Source organism: Pteropus medius, unplaced genomic scaffold (assembly GCF_902729225.1).
Source record: "Pteropus medius unplaced genomic scaffold, Ma_sr-lr_union100, whole genome shotgun sequence".
NCBI classification, from domain to species: domain Eukaryota; kingdom Metazoa; phylum Chordata; class Mammalia; order Chiroptera; family Pteropodidae; genus Pteropus; species Pteropus medius.
Window position 1 is genome coordinate 991,799 of NW_024341754.1, and position 15,922 is coordinate 1,007,720.

At 42.6% G+C, this 15,922-nt stretch overlaps 1 non-coding gene and 1 gene segment (V, D, J or C); one reads left to right on the forward strand and one right to left on the reverse strand.

Annotated features, from left to right (window-relative positions):
• LOC120594076 (T cell receptor delta constant-like) overlaps positions 1 to 4,320 on the reverse strand; it is a 35,706-nt gene extending 31,386 nt beyond the window's left edge. Inside the window, 2 exon segments of the C gene segment in view lie at positions 3,735 to 4,032; positions 4,181 to 4,320. Of these exon segments, the coding sequence occupies positions 3,735 to 4,032; positions 4,181 to 4,226 (344 nt within the window).
• Positions 4,321 to 15,188: 10,868 nt separating this feature from the next.
• Positions 15,189 to 15,292, forward strand: LOC120594222 (U6 spliceosomal RNA). Its single transcript, XR_005650523.1, has one exon. It is a non-coding gene; the product is annotated as a U6 spliceosomal RNA (small nuclear RNA).
• Positions 15,293 to 15,922: the final 630 nt, after the last annotated feature.

Here is a 15,922-nt window from a genome sequence, read left to right on the forward strand (position 1 = left end):
ACACACGTAGTTTATAGATCAAAATACATATTTTTAGACAAAATTTTTAAACTTGTTTATTTTAAGATTGGTGAAAGGACCTTGCCAAAGTTAGGGACAATTTTCAGATTATTGTTTTTAAGTTCAACGCATATTAATCCTTTTGTGAACGATTAAGCATATTTGTTTTTGTATATCACTCTACCTGTCTGCACTATACTGCCACCTGATTAGGAGAGGAAAATATACCTACTCAGATTGGGTCGTGAGACCTTTGTTGACACAATGAGGATGTTTTCATGGATCTGCAGATGTGGTAAGGGTTATGGAAGGTGGTTATCTGAAACTCAGAGAAAACTTCACTCCCATCTTTCTTTCATTTCAAAATGATTACACATTTTACTCTTTCTGTCTCTTTCTTCCAATGTCCTAGAAGTCAAGGGCTAAGAAGAGAGACCGTGACAGCAGCCAGCCCCACCTAAGAGGCAGATATGAGTTAGACTTTCCGACCATCCAGCCATCATCCAGAACAATCTATCTGCCCAGCAGGATTTCTGCAAGGGTCACTCAGGACTGAACCTTTTGGTGCCCCAATCATGGCTCTCCTCACACTTTGGCCCAACCAGCACTGGATGAAATAATTTGGAAGGTGAAAAGCCTGAGAAATTCCAAGAAGCAAAGTGAAGAGGTCCTGTTTCATATGAGAATAAGGGCGAAGTCCCAAGTTTGATCAGGGTGGACGTGTAGGCCCTGGAGGGGTAAATCTAGCTGGAGACCATGCAGGTTGTCCTTTTGTTCTGCCCAGCAGGGAGGTTCCCCTTGTTTCTCCACATTTCACTGTGGTGATATATTTCTTCAGTATGTTCCCCAGCCCCTAGTCCAGTGCCAGGACAGACAGCCTTCAACTCAGACACACTTCCTGGCTCTGCTTCTGTAACCTTAGGTAAGCTTCCCAGGCTCTCTGAGGCTCAGTATCTCTAACTGTAAAACGGAGCTGACAGTAATGACCTCATGGGATTGTCTTAAGGATTAAGCGAGTCTACCTGCCTAGTGGTGACATCTTGTCAGCATTTAGTAATTTAGTTCACTTTCTCCTCAATGATTCCACTTTATATTTGCTCTTTCTTATACGTAACGTTTATTGAATAGCTACTATGTGCCATGCAATTTACTTACTATCACTAATTATTTACAGCAACACTGTGAAGTTAGAACTCTTATTATTATCTCCATTTCAAGGATGAAGAGATATAGATGGTTTTAGAAGACAATGTTGAAGCTTATGTCAGGATCACAAAATTTCAGAGTTAGAAAACATCTGAGAAGTCATCTGGGATCACTGCTCCATTGTCCCATTTTCTTGACAGACGGTCACAAAGCATCAGTTTGAACAGATCTGGTGGTGAGGGCACAGCCCCTGTTCTTTCCTATTTCTGACGTATCCTAGAGATGACTTTCTCTCTGGTTCTCCCATCCCCCTGAATCACCTGCTGTGTCCTCCAGTGCAGACTACAGAGTCTAAGACCTGTCTCCCTCCCTTACCAGCTGTGGTACTTTAGGCAAGAGTTTTAACTTTCCTGTGCTTTAGTGTCTTCATTAGTAAACTGGAGATAATAATAAAAAATACATCATAGGAATGCTAGGAGGATTCAATGATAGGACACATGCAAAGTGCTCAGAATAGTGCCCCTGGCATATAGTAAGCACTCATCAGATGTTAGTTATTATTATAGCTAACATAGAGTTTTATGGATTTGTCCAGATGTTTTTTCTTTTCCTCAAAGACATTTCCCCCTAGTTTCTGTCAGAGGACTTATTGGGTTTCTTCCTAGGAATCCATCATGCAAGCCTTATAAAACCATGGTGCCAGAACATCTGCATAACAAGCTTCCTAATGGAATTCTTTTTCCAAAGTCATGATTTCAAACAGGGAGAATTGTACCCTTTCAGTCTTGGAGATGCATTCTACCTTCCTGCCTCACATTGGTTCAAAGGAAAACAATTAGATATGAGTAGCAGGCAGTGGGCCGACTGAGTTGTGATAGGGCCTGTGTGGTAACTTGGATACCCCCTAGCAAGGTTGGCTCAAAACTCCCTTCCCAAAATGTAGGGCTCAGGTGCCTGATCTGCATGGGGTTCTGGGGCAGGGCCCTTTATCTAAGGGCAGGGTCAATATTCACATTCTTGAGTCAGTTCAATCAAAGAAATCATCCAGCAGGGTGGGGTAAAGAGGGGAAAAGCCAGGTACAGGCTCATGTTGGAATCAGGACAGTAGGACAGAGTGAGTGGGTTTGAGATGGAGAGTTGAAAAGAGATTCCCTCATGGGTTGGAATGTGGCTGTTTGAGAAGATAAATGATAAGACTTCGTGGAGAATCATGGCTAAAATGTACAGAACAATTATACATTATTACTGTATATTACATATGTATAGGATGTTTATATATGTGTGTATATATATGGTTCTATATGTAGTTCTCTATCATCTATCTATCTATCTATCTATCTATCTATCTATCTATCTATCTATCTATTTATCTATCTATCTATGTATCTATCTATCATCTGTCATCTATCATCTATCTACGAATAAAATGTCAGGCTAAATCATGAGAGGTAGGAAGATCAGGAACATTCTTGGTAAAATAATGAGGAGCCCTGACTGGAATAAACTGTATGTCTGGCAAACTTGCCAGCTTTTTTGTACTTCTATGGAAAATAAGATGTTTGATTAGAAGAGTTGGTTAGAGACAGCATTCCCTAGACATTGCTTGAAGCAGTCTGATGAGACTTTGAAAATTTTTATTTTAAATTAAACTGATATTTGTTCAACTTTATTGAGGTATACTTGATGTGCAATAAACTGCACATATTTACAGTGCACAGTCTGATGAATTTTGATAATCCTATACATCCATGAAACCATCACCATAATCAAGTTATTGAACATATCCAAAAGTTCCAGTGAGGTATTTTACAAGGTGAATGGTAGATTTTCTAGACGAGGCCAGAAGAAAAGCCATAGGTTCAGCCTCAGAATAGGTTGTCAATCACCTAAGTCTGGAAAGCACATTGTTTAAGATAAAAGTGGAGTTTAAATTGAGCTGTCCACAGAAGGATAACGAAGAAATTCTCCATGTTTTATTTCTAGCACATATAGAAGAAGCAAAGATGTAGAGATGGAAAGGAGGTTAAAAGGCCATATTCAGTCAGTAATATCGAAACAATGTAGAATGCTGGAGTTTGTCTTGCCCTTTGTGTTGGACAAAATGACGTGCAGTGCATACTGTTGGTGCTGAAGGCAGGGAGTGTCCCCACCTCCCTCCCAACTCCCCTCTTCCAGAACAGCTAGATTCATGGTGTACATGGTTGGGGAGAAACCGGGCTTCTGTTACCTACAGTCATACTTTGGAAAGTGCCCTTTTAATCTATGTCATACCCTACCCACTTTGGGTATATGGCCAAATCTTTGATGAAGCTTCAAGAAAACTGTTCAGAGTACACAGTGAATGCTATGGCTCTCCTGTCCCACACTGGGCCATGCTCCACAGGAGGCTGCCAATCTGAGCACCATGGGAGTACATGGGCAGGCTGTGAGTGACTGAGCCTGAAGGAATGGCAGGAATGCCAGCCTTCTCTGGCTCCCGTTTCTTAAACTATTTATTCAAGAGAAAATTGTGATCTTGTTGGAAAAACTGTCCTGTATAGATCTCTATGGTTTTCGAGCTGCTCAAAAGCGGGCCTGCTCCAGGGTGCTTGTCGCTGGCACAGTAGTAAGATCCTTCATCTTCCTCTGATACTTTAAGGATTTCAAGTACGGCCTGGTTGTTTGAAACATCAATTTTACCTCGGAACCTGTCCTGGAAACCAGGGCCATATATATTTTCTTCTCGGTGTATGAAAGTCATTGTGTTACCCTGGGTCTTCCTGTACCAGCTGAGGTAGAAGTTAGTGATGCTTCCTCCCTTCATGGAGCACCTGAAAGTCACAGACTCCCCCACGGACACAGTCACTACTTGATCTTGAGGCACCAACACATGAACTGACATGGCTCCTGAAAGAAAAGACATGAGAGGGGCTCAGTGAGGACTGGGGCTGAGATCATTGATAAGGGGCACTGTCCATGAGTGCCAGGCTCTGGTAGCCTTGGTGCCTTGTTGTTGCTCAGTCTTGCTTGATTGAGGTTCTAAGACCTGCCTTACCTGCCCAAAAAAGGGTGAGATGGATGAGGGAGCAGATCCTCTGCATGGCTCCACTTAGGGACAGCTCTGCCTTTCAACTCGTCTTCTGCCTGGTCCCTCCTCTGAGTCACCACCTTCTCTGTGTCAAATTTATGCCTGAGGAAACCAGCCCCTGTCAGATGCTGTCCTGTTCCCCAAGAGGGGTTTTGCCAATCACAGGAGGATTGCAGAGCCTGTTGCCTTTTAATGGGAGGACAGTACCACCTTAAAAATTGATAATGTGGTCCAGATAAGTAAGGTCAATTGAGAAAAAGTTAAGGCAGCTTATTTGATTGTTAACAAGATTCTGCTTCCTGCTCTAGAAGTTAAATTTGATATTGTTGCTCCAGTTTCTTGTTAGATGTACTTGTACACTCTGTAGTGATGTGATAGTTAATGCCAAAAAGAGTTATTGGCATTTACAGCTGTAATCAAAAGAACCATCAAACAAGGAGATCGATAGTATGGACTACGGTTTCCTAATGATCGTTGTGTTTACTGCAAATTCCCTCCAGGCAAAGTTGGATAAGGGTGATTCAACCAAGTGTAAAAGAGCAAGCCAATGAAGTATTGTCCCCAAATATGAACCAATTTCCTGATCTTTATTGAGCTCATCTGTTCTTTTTTTTTTTTTTGAGGATAGGTCACCTGCTTTGAATTACACAGAGCAAAGTATTGTAAAAAACTTAGAAACCACACTACATCTCAGTTTATGACAGCCTAAATGTATAGGCTTTCAAAAGAGAGGCATGCTTGAATTTTTGGGACCTACACTTTTGAATTTCAAGATTAATAATTTATGAAAATTTGAAATCTAACAGGTAAATTAAAAATGGAAACTAGAGGGTGCAGCAGAAACTAGAAAGGGGGTCACTTGGTATGCAAAGAGGCAAGAGTGAAGGCAGCATCCCATATCTGAGGATGGGTGTAGGACCTAAGTTCGAGGCTAGTGGAGGAGAGATTCACCTAAGTTTCTCATTTTCCCCAATGTGACTGGGACCAGACTGGCCTGAAGAAATTCAGGTGGAAGCAAGCTCAAGTTTGCTTGACCTCAAGGCGGGTGCTCTCCCTATCCTTGTGTCATTTCATTTACACAACTGCCCATCTCACCATCATTCCTAGAGGACCATTAGCAAGGATGCAAGGTGATCACATTCTTTGAAATTACAAATTGCACAATCAATACCCCCACCTGTTGGACACAACGAGGCCCGTTCTCTACAGTTTTTTGAAAGTTGCTGAGGACAACTCCTCTGGACTTACATACTTGATCTTTTTATATCAGATTGCTCAGGTCTTGGCACATCCTGTCATCTAGTCGTTTTTACTATGCACCATACCCTGAGGATTCACCAGTGAATGACAGATGTGGTCTCTTCTGTAAAGCTTACATTCTAGCATGAAAGCCAGTCATCACTTAATGAGTTGCATAATGAATTCCTCCACTGCAGCTGTGATAAGTGCTCTGCAGAAGCAGAAGAATTGCAAGAGTATGTTACAGGGACCAGGATGTGGTCAGAAAAAGTGGCTTTACTGTTGAGATTCAAAAACAGAAGATATCCAGCTCTGTTAGATGATGTCTTTTTGTCCCTCTGGATTTGCTTTACTTCCTGCTTTAGTAGACTGACCTTAATGGACAGTCTCCACTTGATTCCTCCACTGTCTGTCACCCCATTTAGTTTGGCCAGTAGGAGGCACCCTCAGGAGCCTGGTGAGGTGAGGTGTAATCACCGTGCACTCCTTCCTGCCAGGCTGCACATGAACAGTGGCTGCTTTCCTCTCCTGGGCACTATAGCTCCTCTGCTGCACCTGCAGGTCCAGATAAGGCTTTTACGTGCCATGCTTCAGGCCCAGGGTGGTAGTGGCTTCTTAGTGGTCAGACTCAGTGTGTTTCGCCATATTTTTTTGGTTTTCCATAATCCAGCTGCATTAGTTTCCTGCGGCTGCCATCGCAAAGTACTAGAAACTGGATGGCTTAAACCAATAGAAATTTATTGTCTCACAGTTCTGGAGGCTTGAAGTCTGAAATTAAGGTGTCAGCAGGGCCATTCTCTTCCTGAAACTTGTAAGGTGATTCGATGACACGTTGGTATTCTTGGTTTCAGCTCGCGGCTTCAGCACTTCAATTCAAGCCTTGCCAGTCACATGGGATTCTCTCCGTGCCTCTGTCTTCACATGGCTGTCTTCTCACAAAGATATCAGTCATATTGGATTCAGGGCCCACTCTCCTCCAGTATTAGCTCATCTTAACCAATTACGTCAATTGTAGTGACCCTGTTTCCAAATGAGGTCACTTTCTGAGGTATTGGACATAAGGACTTCGACATATCTTTTTTTTGAGGGACGTGATTCAATCCATAACACTCACTCACACCTTTGTAAATGTCTCTTTCATTAGATTCTCTCTAATCAGTCCCTTGAGAGTACTCTCTGTCTCCTGCTGCAACTCTGCCTTATATGCCAGGTATAGGGATCACGTGTAGGGAAAGAACATTCTATATAAAAAATGAGGACACATAAAAAAAAAAAAGCCCCGAGGCAGAAGGAAGGACTGTGAGCTTAAAGCTGCACTGAAGACAAAAGAATAGTTAGCTGGGCTCAGAGAAGCTTGTCTTCCTAGATAATTACTGTTAAACTATCCCAAATTATTCAGGAAGTCATTCTGAAAAATCTCAAGAATAGGCTTATATGTATAACTGTGATTTATCTGCCACAGGTTAGGGGCAATTTTAAGAGCTTATTGCTAATGGTCAAAAACAGCCTTCCTCTAGGCCTGACGAGAAGACAGTCAGTATAGACAATAAATCAAAGCCAGGGTGGAAGGCAGTAGTGGGGAGGGAACCAGTTATGATCTGGTGGAAGCTCAGGGCAGAGCGTGGCTGGAAGATGTGCCTTGCCAGGTCTGGGACAGTCAGGACCTGCCTCAGGTACCTCGGCCTAGGCCTGCGGCAAGAGCGAGATGGAACTTGAACATGAATATAGCTTATCTCAGTGTGCCCAGGTGAAGGCAGAAAAGTGTGCCAGGGTCCTACCCTTAGACTCCACCTTTCTCAGGCTCTGTGCAGGCTGTGTTCCTTGTGCTAAGTCACTCTTTCTGTGTCAAGGCCAGCAATTAGGCCACGACTTTGCATGACCTGGGGGATGTCCATCCCTTCATGTGATTTCCATGGAGAACTAATGTTTCTTTACACTCTGTGAGGAATAAATAAAATTTTATTTGCAAAGACCTGGCTCATTGCTTGGCTATTTGTTAGCTTCCGCCTTCCTTAATATTGTTATATAAAAACAAGGATACCTGAGACTTGAACAGTTAGTAGGAGAGGCAAAGTGGTATGGAGGGCTTTGTCCATCCTTCCCCATAATCTCCATCAACTTCCCATTTTTTGACATCTTCTCAATATTATTGGCTATAAAAATATAGCCTCAGGGAAAGTTCCTGAGGCATCTTCCAATGAGACTGCCGCCCCTTAACCCCTTATTTGTAAAAATTCTGGTTGCCTTTGGCCTTTGTTTGTAGTTTTTTATGATGTATAAGTGCTGCCTCACACTTGTTTTTGGTCTGTCTTTATCTACTGTGTAATTGCCTAAAAGCACCTTGTTGAACCCATTCTGCTCCTCAAAAGTGCTCACTGAAGTGAAATGATTTCTTCTGCTCACAGGATTCTGACTTGAATGTGAGTTGCTGTCTGCAACATACAAGGAGAGCAAAGGAAGACCAGTGAGGAGCTCTTTTCCAAGATCATAGCCACAAGAAGGACACCAGGTCCTTGGGTTGTGGCTCTAAAGACAGGCCGTATCATTACAAGAACTATTCCCTTCAGCCTTACCAGACAGAGAAGGATTAGGAAACATACTGCTGATCCTTATACATAAACTGCCACAAGTGCTTTCTGCTTTTCTACTACGTAAGTTATCTAGAGATGGCTGTAAGGCTCTGGTAGTTAATATTTCATTTTCAGGACAAGGGTGTTGGTTGGGGGTCACAGTCAAATCAACCGATGAATTATATGCCAATGGAGGAAGATCTGTTTACTGGCTTCTTGAGAACAGAAGGAAGAATGAAAGATTCGAGGGCGTTAGAATCTTAGCAAGCCTTCGCATCTACATTTCAGCCTCTACTTTCCCATAACCTCAAGTAAAGAGTTACTTTTCCTATTCTTCAAGTGAATTCCTTGAACTCATCAACCATTTCTTTGAATTTGCACAGACTGTTGAGCAGGCAGCTGGGTAACCCTACCCCTCAAACGAGCTTCAGACAAGTTTCAGACATAATACTATCTACAAGCTTGGGCTGGGTGAGGTCCTAGAACTTGGGGGTCCTCTTTTTTTCACTGCCTTCTCTGGTTCTCAAGAGGCAGCTATACTGTAGTGGAGAGACCACTGACTGGATTTAAGCTTGGAAGATCTGAGTTTGCATCTGATGCCACTACATATTTGCAAATCACTTAAAGTCTCCAAAGCCTCAGTTTTCTAAACAATAAGATGGGAGATAATATTGCCTCATGTGGTCACTAAATAATGGAAATGAGTACACTTTGCGATTGATCTTCAGTTAGACTGGCACTGGGGGTCAGCCGACCAATACGTTGGGTGGAAGGGACAGGCTTTGGTTTGTGACTTACCTGGAGGCAGAGGAGCAGGGTGGTAGGTGGGGTAACATGGTAATTAGTCCCCTCCTCTCTGACAGTGGTTTCAAGAATCTCCAGGAAGAATTGGCCTCTATGAGTAAAGTTGCTCTAGAGAGCAGGGCCATAGACATCTCCTTGTTGGTATAAGAAATTCAGGGAGCCATATTGGTTCCTCTTACACCAGTATATAGTATGATTGTTCAGTTTCTGTCTTGTCATTTGGCATTGCAGAATTTTGCTTCTTCTAAAAGAAACAAATAAATCTTGTTGCTCCAGTAAAGCATGGTTTCTGAAAAACAAAATCAATGTACGAGGAAGACAGAGAAATTGAGGAGCCATACCAGAGTATCAGGGGACTGAGGTGCCAGTGTGGCAATTCAGAGCCTTCCATTTCAGTCTTCTCATCAACTCTCCCCAGAGTAATTTTGTCAAGAGAGTCATTTAGCCATTCACCCAATGATTGGGCAAACATCCCCTGGCTTCTATGGTGTGCTCATAGCAGGGCTGGACTCTTTGGGTGTGACAATGTTTCTGACTGTCTGGGACTCACCTTGCCTAGCCAGGGGCTGCAGGGTCTGAAGTTCTGAGGCTCAAGGCTGCTCTTATCTGTGCAACCAGACAGCAGGAGGAAGAGTAGGCAGATCTACTGTGTGGCTTCCCCCAAGGGCTGAGGGGCTCTGCTTCTGGGACTGTCTCCTGGCCCTTTCTTCCTCATCAAAGCCCTCAGAGTCTCAGTGACTGGCCTGTGTGCTCTTGGGTTTGCCAGAGGACAACGAGAAAATGAGCTTGAGTCAGCAAATGTTCTGGCCCCCAGAGAACAGCCTCACCACTTGTACAGATGGCATGAATCCTTTTTTTTCCTGCTGCAAATGGTACTTCTCCTTTCTTGAGTGAGGCCAAGATTTTAGCAAGGGAGTTGTTGATATTTAGCTTTAGACAGCTTTTTCTGGTTCTACCCTCCCTGTTTGTGGAAGTTCTTTTCATTTTTTGTTGCAATATATTTATTTTGGATCTTTTATTTATATATCAAGAGATCTGCCTCCTGGGAAGGGAGATAGACTTTGCCAAAATGCCACTCTTCCATAGGACAACAGCCCATAACTATTGCACAGAATTTAACAGAAAATATTATTGCATTGGATGTAATTCTTAGCAGCAGTTAAATGCCTACCATAGTACTCTGCCCATATCAAGTACCCTGTAAATGTTGACGCTGGACTAAAGAAAACACAACACAAAGTAAACATAATAGGAAGATGAAGTAAGTGGAGCGGGTAATAAAAATTGGACGAGAAAAAGCGAAATTGAAGCATGAAAAAGCATGGAGTATTATAGAATTATCTAGCGAAAGAACAAAGTAGAACAAACTAAAAATGAAAAGGAAATATAACAGCTTAGATAAGAGGAATGTGGAGGCAGAGAAAAGCTGGAATGGTAAATCGGACAATTACTTGCATGCGGTGGTTCTCAGTCTTGGCTGTACATCAAGGTCACTTGGGGAACTAAAAAAAAGACTGAAGCCTGGGTGCTATCCCCCAGAGGGACTGATTTACATTGTCTGGGTTGGGTTCTGGGCATCAGGATTTTAAAAAAGCTTCCTAGGTAATTTTGATGTGCAGCCAGGATTAAAGACCGCTGTGTAAGAGAATCATTTAGTCAAACAAAGAATAAACCCCGTCATGTAGTAAAGGCTTATTACAGTGTTGTTCTCAGGGGACAAGACAAAGCCTGTGGCCAGGTCTGCTAGTTTTCTGCTCATTGTCCAGCATGGACCCTGAATGGCTCTCCTCCTTGGTGATTGCTCATACAGCCCTCTTATGAATCAGAGGGCATGAGGGCCTGCTTGGGTCAGCATCAGCCATCTCCTTGTTCCCCTGAGCTCCTACAACGGTGCTGGGTACTGAGTGGGTGCAGAGTAAGTATTTGCTAGGTGCTATGGTTGTTGTCCTCTGGATCCTTCAGTGTTGATTAAAATGAGCTGTCTGTGGTTCTGGGTTCCTCCTCTTAATCCTATCCTGACCTTTAAGATACAAATTCTGCCCCTTTCAGCTCCCTTCTGAGGGGTAGAGTTCGGCCAATGGGGCCTGCTCGCTGTGGTTCCTTACACTGGATAACTCATCACTATGTGTGCGTGAGACGGAATACAGCCTATAGCACACCAGACCCACAGAATAATGGGTTCTTGCTTTATTTCAACTTTGTCTTCTCTTTTCTTTCCGTCCCTTCCTCCCTCCCTTTTGTCTTTCTTTCCTTCTTCCCTTCCTTCCTTAATTTTCTCTTGTAATTCCCAGGCCCCCAGAAGACCACAGTAATCCAAGGAACTCTGTCATTAAGAGTGAAAATGTGTCCAGTGCCTTGAAGTGGCCCCTGTATTTAGAGGGGATGAGTACCTTCTGCTCTCCTGGAACTGCTGATTTTACAGTGAAGATTTGCTGCCACAGAGAGAGCTGTGGGTAGAATAAAAAGTTATAGCTCTTACTGAAAATTTCTTTGATTTCCCCCACTTGCTGGAATAACCATGGGGACCTGGCGATCCTCAGTTGGAACATGGAGAGGCCAGAATAGAGGTTTTCATGCTGAGAAGAGACCAATCTTATGCCTTCGTTGGTAGAAGTCTGTTTATAAAAAACGAAAACAAAATAATGGTGATTTTGTACTTTCATCCAACAATATCCCAATAGAGAAGAAAAAGTTGGTAAAAATTGAACCGGGAACAGATAGATCATTAGTTTAAAAGGACCTGAATAGAAGCTCTTCCTGCTTTGTACCATTTTTTCTGCACATAGGAAAGCTCTGATTTCCTCCTCTTAAATGGAGAAAAATATTTTGCTCAAGGTTTGTGATTGGGAGTAGGGCTGGGGGACAGATCAGAGACAGCAGACGATAAATGCTTCTTTCCCCATCCTTAGGTGACGGGGACTTAAGAAAAAGTAGAATGTAGATGCTTCAGTGCTTACAGGGAGCTCAAATTCTGTATCTCTAGAACTACACAGCTGTGGTATTATGATCTTATATAGATCTTATATCCTCTTATATCCATCAGGACAGAGGATGGCAACATAACTGGGCTCTCTTAGAGTCGTAGGGAAATTGTCTGCCTCATTTCTTTCAGAAAAGCAAATAAAGCCCTTTATCCTTCAATTCGAGGGAGAGGAGAGAGCTGGAGGAGGCCTCCCTGAGAGTGAGATCCTCGTCACTCTACTTCAGGTGGGAGATAGTGAGATGACCCTATATTCTGGGTTAGGTACATGCTACCGGAGGAGAGGAAATGCCAAGATAGAGAGGCCTCACTTTCTTTCCCTTGAGAGAGGGGTGTGGTGGGCCCAGCTGCCAGTATTGTCTGGCTGTCCATGCATGTGCACCCACGGACAAAAACTTGCTTCATCCAAGCTCTTCCTGGCTGACCTTCCAGCCCAGACACGGTCCCATAGGTACCCCTAGTCCTTGGGCTCTGAGCTAACACATCCACTACTTTCACTTAATTTTATCACAGGTTGAGAGGAAAAAAGGAATGAGACAGAAAGAATGCCAAAACTCCAAAACATGAGGTCAGCTCTAAAGATATAGAGCTAACTAAGGAATCAATTGAAGAGAAACATGGACTCACACTCTAGGGTGCTTTAGGGGAGGCAGCAGTGTAGATTGAAAAAAAGAGGCTATGAGGTAGCTCTGGGGGCTAGAAAAAGAGAGTTCCTAAACCAGTTAAGTGGGGTAGTTAGTATTTGAGCAGATGTTCGTGCTACAGCAGCTTGGGTCACCATAACCCAGTGCCCTCATCACTCCCTCTCCACCTGCTGCTGTTCCGTTGCTACACCCTGCTCATCTCTGACTTTCTGGGGTTTGTGGCGAGTCTTCGTTGGAAAGTGCAGATGGATATAGGGGCAAGGACTGGGGGTAAATACAATATTATCTTCATATTCACCATGGCTCGAGACACCATAAGTAAGAGAGATTGATGGTTTTATGATCACCATGGCACTGTTGTGTTAGAATGCAAATGCTGTTGTATACATCATGATGTGACAAGTTAAAGGATTGTTAACACTGAGCTGTGTAAGGAACACTTCGTATGAGTGAACAAAAAGATTATTGAGTAGAAATACAAGCTATGCAGTTGGCAGGGCTTCAGAGAGTTTGCACATGTGCATAACCAAGGAGTGACTGTGTCAACTTGGGAAGTTACCCAAAAAAGGCAAAAGAAATACTATGTGCAGCAAGTCTACCCCGCGTGATGAACAACCTCAGCATCTATCAAATGGAAATACATGGTAAGTGAAATCACAGTACCTAACAAAGCACATGGTATCAGTCTAAACCGACAGCAGTGTCCAGGCCCAGTGTCCAGGCCATGGTGAGAAACCAGGGATGTAGGATAACAGAAGCTGCATACGGAATGGCACATGCCAAGAAGATGGGCTGGAAGAGTGTAAGCAAAAAAGGTTTTTGCAGAACTTGACTGACAGTGATCTCTCTGTCAGAACTACTTCTTTTAAAGAGTGCCAGTTCAAGTCACAGAATGGCGACCCAGAAGCTGAACTGAGGGTCACAGCAGCAGCATACTAGGAGGGTAACCATTGCCTTGATTCATAATCTGCCGTGTTTGCATTAACTCACAACCCATTTGGGGACTCAGCTGGACAGCATACCAAATGCCCAGCAGAATTCCTAAAGGCACCATTGGCCCAGAGGGTCCCTTATTAATAAATATTATGGCACAAAATATGTGTTTATCCAGGAAAGCGTTATAGGGACAGGATACTAGCAGAAAAGAAGATACAGTTTAAAGTTCTATGGCAGTCGAAAAATGTTTTGTTTTGCAGAAGAGATGTAATCCAATTTCCCCCTTATTTTGATAGACTAAACTCTAAGCTTCAAGCACGTGGAAGCCAAGGACAAACTTTTTAGGGCAACGAAGAAGAGAAAAAGGAGCCTGTGTGTACATACACGAGGAGCGGTGCCATGGGGATTGTGTCCACATTATAATCAGGGCCTCCTGGTGTGGTCATCAGGAACCCTGACTCACTTAAGCAGATTTTCAGGTACAAAGGGCTCTAAGCTTTCCTCTAGATAATGCTTAGTTTCAATCGATCATCTTTTCTTCACAAGGTGTGTGAAACCTAGCTGATTTTGACTGGTAGAAGAGGCCTTGGGAGAGGCTTGGAAAAGAGCAGGATCAAAATTCAGGTGAAGACCAGACTTGTAGTTTTTACAGCTGCTGGTGAAACATCTCTTTTGACCTCCTCTTTGGCCCTGAAGCTAAATCGAGGAGTCAGCATTATGCACTTGAGTTGCTGCTCCGGTTGGGTGGTAGAGTTTTAGGCAAGCCTTTGCGGTTTTCTTTTATCTTTTCATTTTCAAGTAAGGAGTCGATCTAAGTGAGACTATTGTGAAGAGTAAGTCATCCATGGCTGTAACATATCAGCATCATCAGATGGGATGTGGGAATGCAGGCAATTTATAAAACCGTTGTGGCAGCTTCTGTGACCACAAGGGATGATGTTGGCTCGATTTAGCATTTTTAAACTTAAGTATTCACCGCATGCCAATGTATGTAGGTGTGTTCTCTCTATTGAAGCTGTTCATTTTGGAACTCCAGAAGGATGAGGCATTATTTCTTTAAATAAAATATTCCCTTTCATTACATCTGTATCTTAGTGATCCCTAGAGCAGAAATTCAGTTCAAATGTTAAATTCAGTAATATACCAAACACTTACTATATAACACATAGTAAGTGTGGAGCTTACTGTGTAACTTTCTGTGGAAACTGAAGATGAAACAGATCAAGGATCCTTGCTCTCAAGGGGTTTATAAATTAGGAGGAGCATAAAGGAAGTATCCACACAATCATGGAAAAAAAGAGAACACATGAAATAACTCAAGAGAGGTAAATGCGAAGGAGAGATTATATCCTCAGAGAGGAGTTTTGCTTTGGAGATACAAATTTTGGAATCACGAGCACATATGTGGAACGTAACATCACAGCATCAATGAGATCGCCTAAGAGATACAGAAGGATAGGGGGACCCAGGCAAGAGCTCTGGGAGCTCTGTAGTTAGAAGTAGACAGAAGAGGAAGAGCCAGCAAAGGAGATTGAAAAAGAGAGGCCAGTGGTGTAGAGGGAAATCAGCAAAGTGCGGGACCTCAGAAGCTAAACGTAGAAAGACTTTCAAGAAGGAATTGGTGGCCAACTGCGTGGTACACTGGTGAAAGGCTGTATGATCATGAGCTACTAATTCCTGTTTCCTCTTTATCTTAAACTGGTACGTCAATGAGGCCAGGGCCCATGTTTATTTTGCTCACACTATGTACTCAATGTTTGGCACAGTGTTTGGCACAGAGTAGGGCTCAAGACATATTTGTTGTGCTCTCTTCAACAGTACATATACTAAAATTGGAATGACACAGAGATTAGCGTAGCCCCTATGCAAGGATGACACCCAAATTTGTGAAGCAGTCCATATTTTTAGTTTGGCTCAAATAAATTCATATCTATCTATCTATCTATCTATCTATCTATCTATCTATCTATCTATCTATATCTATATCTATATCTATATCTATATCTATATCTATATCTATATCTATATCTATATCTATATCTATCTATATCTATATATATAAAGAGATAGACTTGTCGCACAAAAGAAGGAAGAAATAAAAGCCAGTCTGAGGTCTTTATATTTAATTAAGTAGGCAAAGAGTAGTATCTGAATTAGTATTTTCAGATGCTTTACATAGAGTTTGATTTTAGGAAAAAATTCAGGCCTCCTTTTGGAGGCCTGTACAGACTTGATGGCCTCATGCATACCTCTTCTCAACTTCATTATCTGTGCAATCTGGATGCACGGAAATGAGGACACAGCAAGAATCCATCTGGGTGATTCTCTCATAATCCTTTAGGGCCATGTTAGCCACTAGAAACTCATGAGATGTGAATGGTTGTGCCATTATAGAAATAATTCCGTGATGCCAATCATGGGTTAAGTAGGTAGACTTACAGCAGGTATTTTCAGAGCATTTAATATTTTAATAAAAAATTGTGAATAGTAAGAGAGGGATATTAATATAGTGTATTGCCAAACTTATTTGACCATG